Source organism: Barbus barbus (assembly GCF_936440315.1).
Source record: "Barbus barbus genome assembly, chromosome: 46".
Taxonomy (NCBI): domain Eukaryota; kingdom Metazoa; phylum Chordata; class Actinopteri; order Cypriniformes; family Cyprinidae; genus Barbus; species Barbus barbus.
This window is the reverse complement of record NC_136724.1, coordinates 14,033,292-14,052,086: the sequence shown is the minus strand read 5'-3', so window position 1 is coordinate 14,052,086 and position 18,795 is coordinate 14,033,292. Positions and strand designations below refer to the sequence as shown.

Genomic DNA, 18,795 nt, shown 5'->3' with positions numbered 1-18,795 from the left:
GTAACTAACAAATATCAAACAATATTACTCGCTCAACACTGAACAAAAGGATGGTATTGTTAAGATTAAATCTCCTGTTTAACAAAGATGAAGACTTAATGGGAATGTCTAGACAAAAACACATTGACAATCAGAAATTACATGCAAACACTTGTTTAAATACTCTGTTAATGTAAAAATGGATCAGTGTAGTATATTTTTAAATATACATTTTTTTCATATTAAAATCGAAAAATGTTGGGTAAAACATTCTCCTGATCTAAACTGATTTAGACAGGAATGACGATGGAATTCTCAAAATGGACTTCAGTGTGGTAAAATGTGTTTTCTGAAAGTACTAGTGCTGTCAAATCGATTAATTGCAATTAATCGCGATTAATCACATCCAAAATAAATGTTAGTATTTAGATAATATATGTGTGTGTACTGTGTATATTTATATGTATATATAAATACGCATACATATATGTATATATTACTAAATATAAATATATTACTAAACTAATTGCGTTACTTAGTTACTCTTTGTGGAAAGTAATGTGTTACGTTACTTTTTGTCACCTGGGCTAGGCTTGCTTAATTGATTAATTTTGTTTAACAAAAGCCCCAAAAGGTATATTACAGTAGAGGTGTCAATGAATAAATTGGGAAACAAAGTAACTGGTGACTGGCGTTACGTATTTGAAAAAGTAACTCATATTTTTTTGTAAATATAAAATGCGTTACTTTACTAGTAACTTGAAAAAAACAAAAAAGTAATCTGATTATGTAACTTGCGTTACTTGTAAGGCATTACACCCAACACTGGTAAATACCAACTTTTATTTTGGATACAATTAATCGTAATTAAACGATTTGACAGCACTAGAAAATACTACTCTAACTGGTAGCCAAAAAATCTTAAAATACTACTTAAAATACTAAAATTTAAATTAACTTTAAATAAAATATATATTTTTTTTATTTAAACAGTATTTGTTTAAATTTATTCAATTTGCATGCTATGGGAAAAAAAATCAAGTAGTTCTTTTTTTTTACCTCACCTGTTTTTCGAAACTGAACCGCATGTACTAATTCCATGAAGCATTTTAAGGTACACCTCTGTACTCAAATGGTAAGAAGAACCAGTAAAGTGTGCACAAGGCATTTGAATCTTATCCTAAAAGTGTTTGCAGAGGACAGTTTAGTTGACTGTCTTGTTCAGTGATCTGCACACTTAGACATTGTGAAGACTGAGGGGAATGTTGGAGTTTATTAGGCATCAAGAGCCATGATGTGTACAAACAGTCCCGCTGAAGGAATGAGGTTTCCTCTCTTCGTGAGCAGAGGCACATGGCGGTATCCTGAAGACAGAAGATAGGACTTATGGTGAGCAAATTCATAATAACTGCACAACAATTTCTGGCTTATTTTCACTAGCTCACCATTCTGCATGCTGGTGAAGGGTAGAGTGTACAGGCCAACCAGGTCATTATGGGAAGCAGTGTCGTAGTCCTCCACCACAAACCGCACTAAAGCCAGTTCTGGCACGTGAATAGTGAACTGGAATTTTGTGTTCCACAAAGGATTGAAACCTGTAACAAAAACACTTCAGTGACCTACACTTTGGTGAAAAGAATTTGTTAAATGCGTAAGTGTAAATGGACTGTTGACACTTACCGTTGTTGTCAATGTGATGTGTCTGTTTGCTGGCGTTGTCGTCGGGCACACCGTAGATCTCCACCCTGACCTGAGGGTCCACGATGGACGTCTGCTTGTCTTTATTGATCTTAGGCAGCTGCTGGGCTGAGATGATCTGAACAGACATATACAAGAATTGGTCGCTGTGTTTGAATTGGTTTAGATGGGTTTGCCGGGAAGAACGATATATCAGTGCCATAATTTAATAACACTGTTAAATGTCTTTATCAAACATCAAAATAAATCTTTATTTTTCTTATATTTATATATTGAATATTATAAATGTTGTGATGCCTAAATTCACTTGTAGCATTTAAAATTATTAATTTAGATTTTAGCTTTTAGTAATTTTTCATTAAAAAATAAAACAAAGATATATTTATGGTCTAATAAATAAATAAAAAAGATTTCATTTTTAATGTACTAATTAATTTATTTTATTTACTGTATCAGCCAGAATAACACTGTTAAATGTAATCGTTAGCAAACCTCAAAATGAATATTTATTTTTCAGAACGTATATTATGTTCTGTCGTAATGCCCAAATTCACTCGTAGCATTTAAAAATGAATGGATTTTAGCTTTTAGTGATTTTTTAAATGAAACAAATAATAAAATAAAAACATATATTCATTATTTATTTAATGTATTTATTAATTTCTTTTTGTATTTATTGTATCAGGCAGAATTTTAATATATATTCATTCCTATTTTTTTTATTATTATCTCACCGTGACATGCAAGGTCTTTTTCTTCAGCCAGGGGCCTACACTGAGGTTCTTGGGGTCAAACTGTGAGGCCGGGTCCCTCTGAAACTCTGGCTTAAGTATGTAGCCACACTTGCCATTAGGTAGAAAGAGGGCCTGATTCAGATCCATCCCCTTACCAGGAGTCTGGAAGTTTAGAGCCACTATAGACAATGTGAGGGATAAAAACATATTAAGTGGTGTATGGAAGCACATGTAGATTATAAACAGGCTTTCTGAACTGCATCAGACTCATATCTCATATTGCAAGGGCTTTGCACCTATTTGGCAGCCGGCGTTCCACAGCGGTACTGGATTGTAGTTGGATGAATCGGTTCTGGAGCCGGCTGGGTAGATTCTGCTCAGCTTACCCATGTTGTGATGAATAAATGCCGTAGCTTCAAGAAATCACCATAAAATGTGATATTAGAGTATACCTGGCAACATCACTCATATTTTAGGTCTTTCATTATCTTTTTGTCTTTTTATTTTTTTAGTTTGAGGCCCTATTAAGTGTTGCAGTGACGATATATTTTTGCAGGCCAATCTGGAAGTTAGAAACACCCTGGTTTACCTGAGTTTTCTGCCAGGTTCATTGCTTTGCTCTCCTTGAAGGAGGCCATTTCATAGAAAGCGTGGCTATCTCTTGAATGCTCAAAGTTGCTGAAATGGACACTTTTGCAGTAGATGACCAGGTCTGACAGGTCCTTAGCCAGCTTCATCTTTTTGGAACTCTACAACATAATCAAAAATACAGTTTAATTACAGTTGGGCACAACTTCACACACATGCAATGACAAAGGGATGCCAAATAAGCAGAACAAATCTGATGTCTGTCTCATGATTTGAATGGGGTTTTTGTGGTAATGTCTGTGACAGCTGAGTGTGCTGATTTGAACTCAACCTTATCTACCGCAGCTTTGTGTATGCAGATAAACTCCAAGGACCTAAGTGTGCTTACTTTTTTTTTAAGTTTGTATTCCAGTTTACATTTAACAGAAAATGCAGTGGTCTGAAAATAAACTTCAGCCAGGATCAGAAATAAACTTTTGATTCTAAACATTTTATTAATTCGATTTAAACCATATTTTGTTGCACTAACAAATAAAATCAGCTTTTCTGCCAAATAGTGTATGTTGTGTTAGGTGAATGTTAATTTTGTAGCACTTGACATATAGAAATTTTATTATGAGCTGTTTTTGATTACATTCGAGTTTTCCACTGTACTGATCATGTTTAATACAGGTTAAATTCATGCCAGCTGCTGTTTGGTTGTTGATCTCTGAATGACTGTATGGTTTCTACACACCTTTTCCTTTGGTTTCTGTTCAGCCTCTTTGAGTTCAGCAGCCTCATCTTCCTCTGACACACTGTCCACATCCTCTGTGGTGTTGTTGTTGAATGCCGCATCCAGTTTGTTCAAACGCTTGCCCTTGATCAAGAAACATCCCTTCAGCTCCTACAAATATAAACAGATGACACAACTATATTTTCACTTTTTGTTGAAAATTCAATCTGATTATGCATTGAAATGTTATATACAATACTGTTCAGAACGTTTTGTGAAGTATTTTAATACATTTATACAGCAAGGATGCGTGATCAAAAGTTACAGTAAAGACTTTCCATTTCAAAATTAAATCCTGTTTCCACAAAAATATTAAGCAGCATAACTGATAATAACAAGTCTTTCAAAATCAGCAAATTAGAATGATTTCTGAAGCCTCATGATGTGACACTGACGACTGAATAATAGCTGCTGAAAATTCAGCTTAATCCTCACAGGGTTAAAAATTATAAAATATATTTTAAAATAGAAAGTTATTTTATTCTAAACTGTAATAAATACAGCCTCTTATGCTCATCAAGAAAAAAAAAACAGGAACAGGTAAACATTTTGTGAGAAAAATTCTAGATACTTCTCACATATAACAAATAAAACTGAAAGATGATGCTTTACTATTGTTTCTCTTCTTAATGTGAGGATTGGTGTTCATGGCTGAACCGCCCTCAGGCTGTAATACTAGAATCAGCTTTGATTACCATCCTGCCATTGTGTCATTCAGAGAAACTGGCAGAACTTCTCAGTACGAGACAAAGCTCAGGGTTGAAACTTGATTCAAATAGGTCACCATAAGGAAAAGATTCAAAACAGATCCAGCTGCATGGATTCCAATGTGGCATCATTCAGAAGCCCCTCCCACTTCACAACCAAAACAAGCACTTCGAATCCTGCTCGTCTGAACTTGTACCATTTTGTCATTTGCCTTTCAGTCAGCAGCTCAAAAGCTTGGTGAGTGTTTTGGTGATTCATCAGGAAGTGATAAATGGTTACGATAAAAAAGTTTCTCCATGTAATCGTAGCTCTACTGGTAATCACTTCCTCGGTCTTCAGCTGTTTGAATTCTTGGATACAGAAGTAAACAGGAAGATTGCAAGGATGACGAGGGAAGTCATCTGAGGAAAGTGGGGTGTGGTGAAAAGAGATTTTAAGAGGTCATGCAGCTGGTTTAGATTTAGAGAGCTGTCTCTGTTATCCACCAGGTGGCGATATGTAGAATCAGCTATCATATGCAGAGTTACACACATCATTTCTTTACAATAGAACTGGAAAAAAAATTGGTGTAGAAACTCACAAATTTCTAATAAATTTCACAAGCGATTACAAAGAAATGACAAATAAAACAAAAGCATGAAATTTTGTAGAAAAGTAGAAAAACGAAAAAATATATATATTTTTTTTACAGTGCAGTGGTGAAGCAACATCCAAGTATGTTATTTTTAGCAGTCTTACCTCAGGTCCTGGAAAAGAGTTGGGCATTTGATGCCCCAGGGGTTGAGTGAGCAAAGCGTTGCCCAGGATGGAGGTTAAGTGATGGGCCATGATCTTCTGCTGCTCTATGGAGCAATGGTTCTCCAAAGACAGGATCACTGGATACTGCGAGGTCTAGTGTAGCAAAAAATACAAGGTTTTTATAACCCACAAAGCTGCTATTATCAGTCATCACAACATCCAATTGACCTTATGACAGATAAATGACTTGCAGCCCAAAAATAGCCGATTAAATGGTCTGTCAAGCTTTAAAGCTTACTGAACTGTCAGACACACACAAACCTTTTCTTTTAGAAAACTAGGTATAAGGAGTTTCGTTCGTTTCATTTCTCAAATCAGCCAGTAATATCAAAATGCAAGGGTTTGATCAGACTCGTCATTCTTTATGATAATGGCCTTCGTTCATTGTTTTGTGATATTTTCACAAATAAATAATGTATTATTTTCTTGATTAAGTAATGGGAGTTTGGGATTCATTCACGATACTTGGATAAGTGCATCTGTGGAGAATCTGTGGTTTTATTTGAAAAACTGAAGCATACTGAATGGGTTCTGGTGTGAAACATCTCTATGATCTGTTAAGTAATAAATAATGTGACATGCAGCTAAATCTAACTTTATTTTAAAGAACAACACACAAAAACATAATTTACTTCTTTCTGCATCTGCAATGCATTAGTTACCCATTTGTCCTGTGTGTTAATGATACACAAGCTTGTACATTCTAATTTTTGCGTGATGATAAACACAAAGTAATTTGCATAGATAGAAAACTCACACCTTGAAAAGTGGTGGGTATTATTAGTTCACTCACTTTGAAAGCATATTCTTTGATGGTCTTGATGACATCTTTGAAGAGCACTTTGGATGTGAGCGTATGGCCGTGGTAAATGACCGGCTCTCCGTTTACACCGTCCCAGCAATCCAGCTCCACACAGCGACAGCTCTTCATCAGCACTCTAAAAGACAACAATCATTATCTCACATTGCTTATGGATGAATGCTTAATGTGTTAATGCATAGCTGTTGAGACTTCTAGTGAAAGCAGACATGTTCGTACTTGATATAGGCTTCTATGCTGCTAGGCCCCTTCAGCTGGTCCGCCATCAGATAGGTGTTGTGGGAAGAGGAAATAAAGTAATGATTGAGCGGCTGATGCATGTCTTGGTATATAGGTTTATGAGCCGGGTTAAAGATTGAGCCTTCTTCATGGTTCAGGTACATCAGGAAACCATCTTTGCTCATGTACTTGTTCTGTTTGGCTGGGTAAATGTAGAAACACTGTATTACACTAAAATGTATTGTAACAATACATGTTACTTATATTTTGTTATATGATACACCTGCTATTTTGATTGGGTAATTCAGTTTGTTTCATTATTGTTTATTTATAGTTTGTTATATAATGTTTATCTTCTGTTATCCACATTATATGTGAAATATTCCAAAATAACAGTTTGTTTTATTATTTTACTACATTTTAAAATGTAGTTTATTCCTGTGATGGCAAAGCTTAATTTTCAGCATCATTACTCCAGTCTTCAGTGTCACATGATCCTTCAGAAATCATTCTAATATTCTGATTTGCAGCTCAAAAAACATTTAATAATATTTAAAATGGCTGTTCTGCTTAATATTTTTGTGGAAACCATGATGCTTTGATAAATAGAAAGTTTAAAAAATAGCGTAAATGTCTTTACTATCACTTTTGATCAGTTTAATGCATCCTATTAATGCAGCTATTAATATCTTTAAAAGTAACTGATCTGATGTATTCTTCTGGTAATTTAAGTGTGCTTACCTGTCTCAACCACCTCATATTTCTCAATAAGCTTCTTTGCATACTCCAAAGACACTGGCTCCATCTGCTCAATTTGGAGAAAGTTCAACAGGTCGTCGGAGCTCATCTGTCCATTAGTACTAGCGTACTTCCCATAGATCCCATCAATTTCCTCACGGTGAGTCAGTAAATCGTAGAAGTGTTTAATCTCAGATCCCTCCAGAGTGCCTGACTTTGATGTGTCACATTTCTGCAATATTAAATAGCAAAAAATTAAAATTAAACCGGATATACCACAACAACAACTTTGAAAATGTCAGCGAGCTCAAAAGCAATTTAAATGTGGTATTGTGTAGATACCTTGTAGACTCATATATAATCCTGAACAGCAGTGATTTAAACAAAAATAAAAATATTACAAGCTTCTCACACAAGTTAAAATGTTAAAACAATAGATTTATGATTTGCCTCTTACCCTGAAAAGCAACTCAGCGTAACTGTCATCCACCTCAATATTGATCTGACGTAGGAAATGCTTCAACTCCTTCAAGGACATTTTGTTGTCTGCATTCTTGTCTGCCTTGCGCATACAATTATAGATCCAGCTTTTTGGCTGATGTAAGGACTGAATATTTCAGTTTTCTAGCTAGATCTTTTATACTTATATAAAAAAAAGGTTTATATCAATGCTTATTACACATTTTACACATAGTACTTTTAGTGCAAAAAGTATACATTTGAGTAACACTATAAGGTGACAGTCACACATATTACATGTACTTATTATGAGAATAACTGAATTATGTATAAAATTACATTATCGACTATAAGCAATCAACCTTAAACCTAACCTTAACCTTATATTAAATACATGTCACTTTGAAATGATGCGTAGCCTAAATATGTTAAATCAATGTTCTCCTTTAATTACAACAGTGCTGACAAATGTGTTCAGAGAGCAGGCTTTGAGGAATGGACGTTCAAGGATACTGTTCGCTGTTCTGCAGTCGGTTGAGGTTGTACATGCCAGTCATGACCTTCTCCAGACCGCTGACCCACCGCTTGGCCTCCTCTTTGGATGAGGCGATCAAGTCCAGGTTCTTTCGTCGACCTTTGAAGACCATGGAGAAGCAGCGGTCATCTGCCGAGGAGTCAGTGTACTTCTGCAGCCCTTCAGTCTGACGGCCATACCGTACCGAATCGATGTCCTCGAGACTGACTGTAAAAGAGGCAAGAGATTTTTCATTATTACTTATTTTATTCATTAAGAAGAATAAAAGTGAGTGCGGATCCTGCTTTTTCATTTGAAGCCATTACGATTTTTACTGATCTACGCACCCGAAGTGTTGGTTGAGCGCAGTGATTTCACATTTTTTTCATTTAAATTTAATGAAATAGAATGGAATTAAATGGTAGGGAGTTAAACTGTACATAGCTGCTGTACAATTTTTAATTGTTTCATTTTTTATAGTTGAATTACCCATACAGACAAGGTATTTTCAGGTGATATCAATTATCATTTTTTAATTATCATTATTATTTTTTTTAATTCGCAGGCATCACATCAGACAGTGACAAGAAGGAGATAACCTCAGTGGTGTCACCCTACTTGACGATTATTGAATGTGTTTGGCAAACAAAGCTGTACATTACAATCAGTCTCCTGTGCCCTCTGGCGTTTAATCCCAGTGTTAAACAAACACAATATTTAATAGGACAGATCATATGTATTGTGCTATAATACTAAACTGAGGAATGTATCATATTGTTCAGATGTCTGGATCATATAGTTCAGACACAGGGCTGTCTGTCTCTGTTACTACAGTGTTCATCGGAAACGTGTTAACAGAACTGGGTCAGGTTTAGAGCTTTAATTGACCGTTCTGTGCACAAATAGATTGATAAACTGTTCTAACTGGAAGTGAGACACAAGTGAGATTTTTGGAAATCTCTCTTGCAATGAATTCATGATCCTAAATAAAACAATTAGACAATAGATGGCTTTCTGTGAAGAATCAGATCAGGGTTGGGTTGTGTGTACTCAGCCTACTGGAACAGAGCAAACACAACAGAAGCCACTTGCCATGAATACGGTACACTTCAAGACACGTGACAAAAACAGCAAAGCCACAATTGTTTTTTTTTTTAGATCTATTAGATATTTTAAATAAACTGTTTTGTATTATAAAACTAGTCTAACATGAAAAGTAGATGGTTTTAAAAACAGCAAATGTCTGTCTTGACCGACTGTACTGGTAAAATCATAGTTTTGATGTTAAAGTATATTAAATAAATTTTTAATACTTAACTAATTTACCTCGAGGTAAGACTTGATCAACAAACTACATCCCCAGCCTGACAGGTCTCCTGTCAAGTCTGTAGAATTGCATTGTTGCTGAGAAAAACATTTGTGTTCTGTAATTTCAGATATTAAATTAATTATTTAATTCACTAGCTCTAGTTTAGGACATTGCATAAAAAGTTGGCAGTATGTAACTATGGCTGATATAACTATGTGCTATTATAGGCAGTACAGTTTAATGCTCAAAAAATGAACCAACCTTTTTTGACTTGGCTGGGAAACCGGGGAATACCTTGTTTTTGTTTTTTCTAGATTAAATATGCTCTTTATTGTAGTCGCAGCCATAAAATGACTGGTTTCTTGAAATATTGTAACTGTAAATTCTTGAAAGGATGTAATTATTCATTGTTATCATTGTGTTATGTAGAAAAATGCAGATGTGCAAGAAAAAAATTCTCTCTGCTTTTATTATTTCCATACAGTGTATGCCATTTATGCCTTAAACAATGTAAATGTTTATGTTAAGCATGTTAAAGATACTTCAATATTTTTTAAATGCATACATATTTACCTTTCTCAGTACTTTGTAAGAATAGTGGTTGCAATGGAAGTTTGTACAGTGCATTGTGTTGCACACTTCTTGCACGCAGCAGGCTTTCAAGAAGAAAGTGAAAGAAAAAGTCATGGGGGCCTGTGCCCCAGTAGACCTTTAGGTCTAGCAACACCCCTGCTTCACACCCTTATTTGTACAGTATTTGTGGAAGATGTCGAAAAAGCACAGCTGGAGATAATTTGCTGTTTTAGATGTGGCACATGCTCACAAAGGCAAATATGGGGACTGTAGGAGAACTATTTGGATAACACCCAATCTCAAGTGAACTGGTGAAAGAAAGCAGTGTCAAAAGCAAGTTTAGCATCCTTCAGATTCCACTCAAACAAGCTGACAGAAAGTAAACATTGTGCTTGGCTAAATTCTGACCTCTGTTTTCTAATTTTGTCAGATAATTATTGTTACATTGAATGTATTATATAAAATACAGTGTCTGAAATACTATTTCAAGATGTAAACAGTGACTTTCAGGTATTTTTAAGGTGAGGTGGGTTGATCTTTTTTGATTTAATGGTGCAGATTTAACGTAGTGATGATGCAAAGATTACACACTTCATGTTTAAAAATGATTTTCATTTCAAAAATATGTCTGGTTTTTAAACCACACCCTATGAGGTGCTTTTTCTCAGATCCTCCGAGCCGCCCTATTTGAGATATAATTGATGTCATGGAAGAACTATTGTGGGTAGTAAAGTTTAATACTTAGTGGAACATAAAAATAGCAGCTCTGGTGTGCTAGCAAGAGCTTTTAAACACATATCAGTGCTCTGATTTAGCCTCATATGACCTCTGTTGTATGTTACAGTGGTGGGATGTTGACCATGTGACCTTTCATTGTGTTCTGCTGGAGGCAGGAATAATAAACTCATGACAAACACCCTAAACAGGGCCAAAATTGTTGTACAGATAATAGCGTCAAACTATGAAACGGAGCATCACACAGGACTGAGGTTGATGTTTTATTCAAACTGTCTCTGCCCAACAGGGTTTAAAAGACAAACATGGTCATTGTCCCATTTCTGGACAGTTTTACTACATCAGCACTAGTGTTTGATAAAAACAATCTGTTATGTTTCCTCAGTTTGTTTCCCATCCTTTAACTTGAGATAAACTTGGCACCATCACTATAACATAATAAAAACCTCACTTCCTGTGCATAAAAACATGATCCCCTTTAACTAGCAAATATTTTATAGATTTAACTATATCTCCAATGGCAAGTCTCTGAATCAACCTCCTACTCGTTTTGGAGGTACATTTTCCACCATTTATGTCATTGTTTTGAGAACATAAAAAGAGGCCAAAATGCTTCGACTACATGTGCAATCCATCTAATCATCATTCCTGGCCAATGGGAGTTAAAAGCCTGTCAAAACACCCAACTAATGGGTGAAAATATCATGTGAACAGGACCAGAGGTTTTCCCTGCTGATATCTGGTGTTTTCACTAGAATCCTTTGATTTTGTTTGGTCCTGGTTTCCTTAATCACACACATGCAGGACAAAGAGGAGGCAGCCACAGTCTGGCAGACAGCAGATAAAGAGGTCTGATCTGAGGCCTTTGGCTAGGAGGAACCAGGCCGGAAGCTAAGAGGAGCAGAGGCCTCTGTGGGGAAAAAGATTTAATATCACCACAAAATTTGGTTCCCCTCCTCTCTGGTCTTTTTTTCAGAGATGTTTCCTTTCCGCTCAACTCAAAGCCTTTTCCTGCCTTGAAGGCGGTAAACATGTTTGTGGAGGAAAGTGAAGGACAGGTCTAACTGTTTGTGACCCTGTCTGTGAAAACCCAGCTAAAGTCTTTTTTTGTGAGTGTGATTTACTGTCTTAAGGTAAAGAACATTCTGTGAAAATGTAACCTTGATATCTTTAACACTGATTGAGTAAGGCAATGTCAAAGATTTAAATCATTGTAATTTTGATGCTTGTTATCTCTTAATTAGGTTTTGAGAATTTAGCCTGGATTTCACAGACAGGGTCACATTTGTTTACAGCTCCAGACTAAAAAGATGGGTTTACAGGAAAGCCGTAGATGCGAGGCTTGCTGATGTCAGCATGAGATCATTTATTGAAAGGAAATTATACAAGGTTATTCGATACAGTGTATCAAGAAACAACATGTTTTTATAAGGTATTTATATTAAGATATATGATAATTGCATACACAGTAAGAATAGAAATACTGTTTTGTGCTTTAAAATATTTTTTTGTAACATTGTACTTGTAAATGTATTTACTTCCATTTCCATCAGATTAACAGATTTTTGATTACCGAGCTACTGAATAAAAGTATGAATTTCTTCCACTGACATCAAACTTTTGAATGGTAGTGTATTATATAAAATATTTTTTTATTTCAGTTTTATTTAATTAAATATTTAATTTTACATACAAAAATGATTTTAGTTGTAAGTGTGTTTAATAGTATTTATTTATGGCATCATCGTTCTGTAACCCTGAACATTCATGTGTTTACTGATCAAAATAGCCAATACAAAACGAGCTTAGTTGTACTCACAAAATTACAGTGTTTTGCTTATTATATCTATTATTTCAAGTAAACTCTGATCCTTCATGATATGACCAAATCCTCTTCTCCTCATCTCTCTCAAACAGACACTGAATAAAGGGACAGCAGAGACACTTACAGCTGGAGTCGCTCTTGAAACTCTTGCTGGTCTGTTGCCACACAGTCTTGCAGTCTTCATTCAGCCGAAAGTAGCGGGTCTTTCTCCATGACCTGGACTTCACCTTTAGTAGGTCTCCACCTTTCAGCAAAAACTGCAGGTCTGGGTCTCCCTGCAGACCTAAAGGTAAAGAAAATGTCAAGTTCATGCATCAGTGTGAATGGATTTCACAAAGGTCATAAAATGTTCAAACTCCACTGTCAAAGTATCTCAATTTATGAGAACTTTGGAAGTCTAAATATAGAACCAAAGTCAAAAATATATTTTTATATACCTGGGGTCAATACTGAGTCATGTAAAGGTCAAGGCCATGGTTTCATTAAATCTAATGCCCTGACACACCTCTCTCCAGACAAAAGCAGAAATGAACTTGCAGAATTTACAAGGCTTTGCTCAAGGTCAAAACCTGCTGGGCGAGCTATAGGTATGGTAAAGGTTACTGTAAATGCACCAAGATTTTCTTTGATACTCTTTTATGCTGTATATTTACACTATAAAGTCCAAATCATTGAGTTTTTAATTTAATGAAAATAAATTATATATTTAACCATTCCAATTGTTTGTAAATTCCGAGAATCGTTCCCTTTCAGTAACTAGTTTCTAGTTTTTAAGTTTGAACAATATAAACACTATACAGTATATCATTATGCCTTATTATATTCAGTTTATAAAGTGTTGTATTGATTTTTGACTCTTTATGAAAGTATCATAAATAGTACTCATAGTCTGAAAGATAACACTGACACGTATTGAACACATACATCCACCCACACAGCATTTTTCCATACTGCAATGATATTGTTGTTAGCTTTACTTGCTGTAACCACAAACCCACAATGCTGATAGTAAAGATTAGCAATAAAATCATTTGTATCACACACAGAGATTCTTGAGTGAAAATATAGAGATCGTATGCTTCACGTTTTTAACAGTAAAAAATCCATATACAAAAAAATAACCATAGACAGAACATTATACTTGTTTTTTGAGTTATGGCTTTGAAATAGTCTTTACTGAGTGATTTTGCATACACATACAAATATCCAAAGAAGATATACAAAGAATCCTGAAAAAAGTCACAGTTTTATGAAGCAGCACAACTGTTTTCAACATTTCAACAAATCAGTATATATATGAATAATATACCCAGTTCGCTCAATATACTGAGTTCACATTCCAAATATAGCCACATGATCTGTATTGTAAATTTTAGGATCAATTTTCAAACAATTACGCAAGGACTATTGCATCTATAAAGCAAGACAAAGATAACCACAATATTACTGCAATATGGAAAAATGTGTATGTGCATGGGTGGTGTTTGTAGTCAATTCATGTCAAAGTTGCAATAAAAGATCCATCTTTCCATAAAATGCTTTCACTTCCTTTTCAGAAGTGGCTAAATTTGTAATGATAAAATATTGCAGTTAACGCCTGAAACATCCCAATGAGAAGCAAAGCTGTTGTCCCCCAGCTATCATAGTGCTGATATCAGAGTGATAAATGCACCTGGTTGAACTCTATTGTGGTGGGCTTAATTGGCCCAACAGTTGAATTATGAATATTTCCAGCCTCTCTGACCCAAGGGTGTGGGCACAACCACAACATTGCAGGCATTTTATCACGAGCTGTTGCCACAGAGGCTGTTTATGAGGCTCTGGCTGCACTCGAGCAGAAGGCGGAGAAATGGTGAAAAAGTTGAGCTGATTTCAGAAAGGCCTTTGAAATGGGGCTGAAAACATTTTCTGTGCTGGAGTGGTTGCTTGTGTTTATTTGGAAAACTCTGTGTTAAGGTTTAATTTTGATGACTGATACTAGTGTTACAGCATTTTTGAAAAGGGTGAGGTATTTAACATTTAGGAAAATGTGCATCAGACTTTTTATCTCATTCAAATCATACTCCAGATGTATTCAGAATGCAAATGTAGATGTCGCCAAGTTCAAATACTCTTCTGATCTTCAAAGAAATTATAGAAACAAGGCATGATTTGGTATGATTTGCAAAGTGGATTTCAGCTGTGTCATTGCTGGAATAAAAGCCAGTGAGAGAGATCACTAATACTTGGATAAAGCTATTTGAAAGCATTCCCATTTACCTCAGTAGCAATTTAAAGGTAGCAAACAGGGGGAAAAAATATAATTCAAATTTTTAAAGGCCGTCCAAAACAAACCTGGGCATTAGTAAATTATTGAGTATATTATAGTGAAATATTTTAAAGGGATCGTTCACCCAAAAATGAAAATTCTGTGATTAATTACTATCATCACCTTAAGACCTTTGTTCATCTTCAGAACACAAATTAAGATTTTTTTAATGAAATCTGAGAGCTTTCTGACCCTCCATAGACAACATAGCCGCTTTTCCACTGCCGGGCCTGTGCGACCCAGTGCTTTAAACGGACCAGGCGGGGCTAATAGCCTCGGACCTGTAGCACTGAGCCCAAAATCCATCCACCATCGGGCCAGAAGCTCCGCTGTGCTTCACTAAAACCCGCCCTTTACACACCTCTCAGGAAAAACGTCACACTACCCCATCATTTCACCAACAAAGAGAAGTTATCAGAAAACTAATAAGAAATGTCACTTTTCGTCGGGCCAAAAAAGTGTTCTGAAGATGAACAAAGGTCTTAACTTGATGATAGACAGGGCAACTTTTTGACCCTTGGTAAAACACAAAGTTGACTATCATGCACAGATTATCGGTAAACTGTATCAATTCAATATGGCAGCAAATTCTGAATTTTCTGGTTATACGTGTATCATAATTACTGCAAGCTGATGAATTTCTGATGAATTTTTTCATTTTACAAGTGCAGTATTTAGTTCAGTACGCCTAGAAGTTTGTGAGTCATGTCAAAGACAGCTGACTAAGATGTTATGCAACTCAGCATAGCATGTGTGTAACTAAAAAAAGAGCCTTTTTATTATCTTTCTAGCTTGAATTGAAACCTGAATAGAATTTAATTTGTCCATTGAACACAAAAAGGTTATTTTAAGCATAATGTGCACACTGCCCTTTCCTGTACAATAAAAGTGAATGGTGACCACAGCTGTCAAGAAAGGTTTTCAAAGCAAAGCAAATACATACTTTTTGGTCTGATTCTAAGACAAAGCTAACATATGACTTTAAAAGACTTGTAATATAGCACATAAGTTGTACCATTATTAAGACGCTTTTATGGTGCTTTTTTTTGTCATTTTGGAGCTTTATAGCCCCAAAATACTAGTTAGCCATTTTATGCCCATTCGTCTTCCAATAACTAGACATCACTGCATAATAGTATTACATGTGTACATTAGATATTTTTGAGTCTTACAGTGAATGTAGTCAGATTCAAATGTTTATATGGCATTATCAACAGAATGCTTAAAATCTGCACTACATGTTGTATTTTTTTCTGGATCTAAAATTTGCATGAAAGCACTTTATTTTGATTATTAAAATATATGTAAACATAGCAACTGAAGCATTTAAATCCATTCCGTTTCAGGACACAGCAACAAAGTGGGAAAATAAATGACGATGATAATGATAATTTCATGTGTTTTGATGCTACTATCATAAAAAATTTCCATTTAACTGGAATTTCCATCTAAGCCCTGAGTGCCACTATTTTCTTCAGGAAAGATAGAAATGTGAATGAGGAGTCTTAATTAAATCTTGACTTTTCATCACTGGAAGGTAGCCAGAGATTAAACTGTGATAAATCAGCCATCAAAACCATTCATTCTTTCCTTGGAAAAGTGTTGTAATCCTACTCTCTGTTTTTCAGTAAAAAAAAAAAAAAAATACATGAACAAAACAGATCTTCTCTGCTGTATTTGACTGGAATGTCATTTAACTTCCAGCAAAACATCAAAAAAGCTGAACAGGAAAATCCCCTTGTCTCATTCCAATCCCAAATATTAAAAAAGTGTCTCATACACTTTTATGAAATAAACAGTCATGGATGTTTGTAAAATGCAAATAATTTCTATTTAGAGTGCAGCTTCTTACAACAAACAAAAAGTCTGATTTGATCTCACTTGTGCAAGAAGATGAGGTTGGTTGACACATTTACAGTATTTAATAATCAGCACGTTTCATAAACCAAACTTCGTGCTATTTCAAAGTCTGCATGAGCGGTTAATGTTATTTTATAAAACCTTGCACAAACCTTTACAGTGAGTAGCCTACGAGCTCTTCTCTTACTTATTGCAGGTTAAATGAGACCCATTTTTATGGTTTTACACCAATAGTAATAAAAACTATAACTGCGGTTTTGGTTGAAACTAAACAACTTTCATGCAGTTTAAGTGCAACACCCACCTATGCGTTTCCCATTCTCTTGTGCCACGATCTTGCACTGCTCTTGGTAAACTATCTCCTGGGATTTCGTCCTTTTGCGAAGCTTGCACACACAAGACATGGCCGAAATTCCTCAACGAGATCGACTGTAATTGGCTTAACGTTAGTTTGTCTAGAAAAATAACACGAGGCGAGAAAACCATGACGTTTGCGAGTCTCTTTCCATGGGCGGGTTCTAAACCTGCAAAAATCATCTTATTGTGTTTTATGATTCACTTTCTCTGAGTATCTCAGGTTTTCACATCTCGTTATGGCATGCTCAGTGGTATTTAAATATATAATGCTGTAATCACAACATGTGTGACGTAATATTTTTGTCTTCTCGTCCTGCTTAAACACAAAACCATTTTACGTCCTCCTGATAAAGGTTTCCGTGTAACCTTTACATTTTGCCTGTTGTCTACAAACGTTGCTTCTCCTTTGAGGCATTTCGCTTATGGAAGAATCGTTGAACGTTTTGAACGAATCATTTAAATGGAAGAGTCGGTCTGGTTTGACTCCTAGGTATTTAGTTTGCTGAGGGTTCTCCGTTTAAAGCGCAGGATCGCTGACCAATGCGCGAACCAATAGCATTCCAGATGGGTTGCGATGGAGAATTTCATTGGCTGGACCTGCTGAACGAACCGCCCCCTTCACTGAACGAGTCAAGAAGACTCGAAGCGGCATGTCTTTCAATTCAGTTCAGCTTGTGAGTTAAACTCTTTAACAAAGAGTGAACGTTTTTAGTTATGCATGTACTCTTATAGTTTATTAAATTCATAAACATAACATTTCTATGGAAACTAGATGTGATTTGAATAAATCAGTGAGTGAATCTAAATCTAAATCTAAATCACTAGCTCAAACGTAATTTGGCATTGGGCGCCTTCTTCTGGTCGAATCATCGCGTGACATAGTTGTGTTGGTGCAAGAGAAGGTAACTTACACGAAAAGAATATGTTATATATAACCATAACATTAGCTCGGTAGTGTGTAGCCTATTTGTTTGTAAGCTGCAATGCTCATAAATGACAGTTTTATTGTGAACTCATGCATCTGTTTTTAAAGCTATGTATTAAAGTTCCTATATGTAGGACAATTCAGCAAACTCCTGAAGTGATGGAAAATGTTCTATGAATCCACTAAATATGAGGCACCTCTGCATTTAATAGCAGTGCTGAGTGTGCAACAATATGGCCATTACACGTCGCATGACTGTGAAAAGAACCTCGCGAAAGCAAAAAAACAACGTAAAATTTCCTACAAATTATGTTTCAGAGCAAATAGCTTTGTATAAGGTTTGTGATATTGTAACATTCAAATGGCCACATTATGGAGTTCATCACTCTTCAAATCAAATGTATTCACTTCTCGCGCGGAATAAACATGGCATCACTGTAAAACTGACCTAATCTGCCGGCATTTCCATTTGGTTCCATGACTCTTTCTGTTGATTTATTTAGCGTTTGCTCTCAGTCGTTGTATATTCCAGTTGGGAAAAGACCTTTCGCGTCCCAAAGCCACTGAGAGCCGCCCAGATACTGACTGGGATGAGTACAGCCCGTGTCCTAAACCATCCACTGACAGGAAAGTTCAATGCGATGTGCTGTTGTGACTGTGCAACCCGCCTATTACTATTCGCCAACACCCACAACAACAACACCGGTCTTTCAAGTCTCTCTCAATGATGCCCTGAAAAGTATTTGGTTCCACTCATTATGAACGACTAAAGTGTAGCCTGTTTCAGACCTGCTTTCTAATTTCTAGAAGAAGCTCTCTTGTTCGTGGCTACAGATGGTTTTGATTTCTTCTCATGTCCTGTAATTCCACTCT

The 18,795-nt window shown here is 35.7% G+C and overlaps 1 protein-coding gene across 2 annotated transcripts; it reads right to left on the bottom strand.

Annotated features, from left to right (window-relative positions):
• Nucleotides 1-1,036: 1,036 nt before the first annotated feature.
• On the bottom strand, nt 1,037-18,781 carry LOC306865032 (1-phosphatidylinositol 4,5-bisphosphate phosphodiesterase delta-1-like). Of its 2 annotated transcripts, none has more exons than XM_079409360.1 (15): nt 18,371-18,781; nt 12,597-12,755; nt 8,030-8,258; nt 7,515-7,644; nt 7,061-7,289; nt 6,320-6,521; nt 6,074-6,218; nt 5,221-5,373; nt 3,736-3,885; nt 3,001-3,160; nt 2,708-2,824; nt 2,412-2,590; nt 1,660-1,795; nt 1,425-1,574; nt 1,037-1,343 (listed from the first exon to the last, which is right to left on the bottom strand). In XM_079409360.1, the coding sequence occupies exons 1-15, from the start codon at nt 18,399-18,401 to the stop codon at nt 1,255-1,257; spliced, it is 2,259 nt and encodes a 752-aa protein (XP_079265486.1). In that variant the 5' UTR covers nt 18,402-18,781; the 3' UTR covers nt 1,037-1,254. The 2 variants fall into 2 exon arrangements, with proteins under 2 accessions (XP_079265486.1, XP_079265485.1); XM_079409359.1 differs by lacking the exon at nt 18,371-18,781 and adding an exon at nt 16,945-17,451.
• Nucleotides 18,782-18,795: the final 14 nt, after the last annotated feature.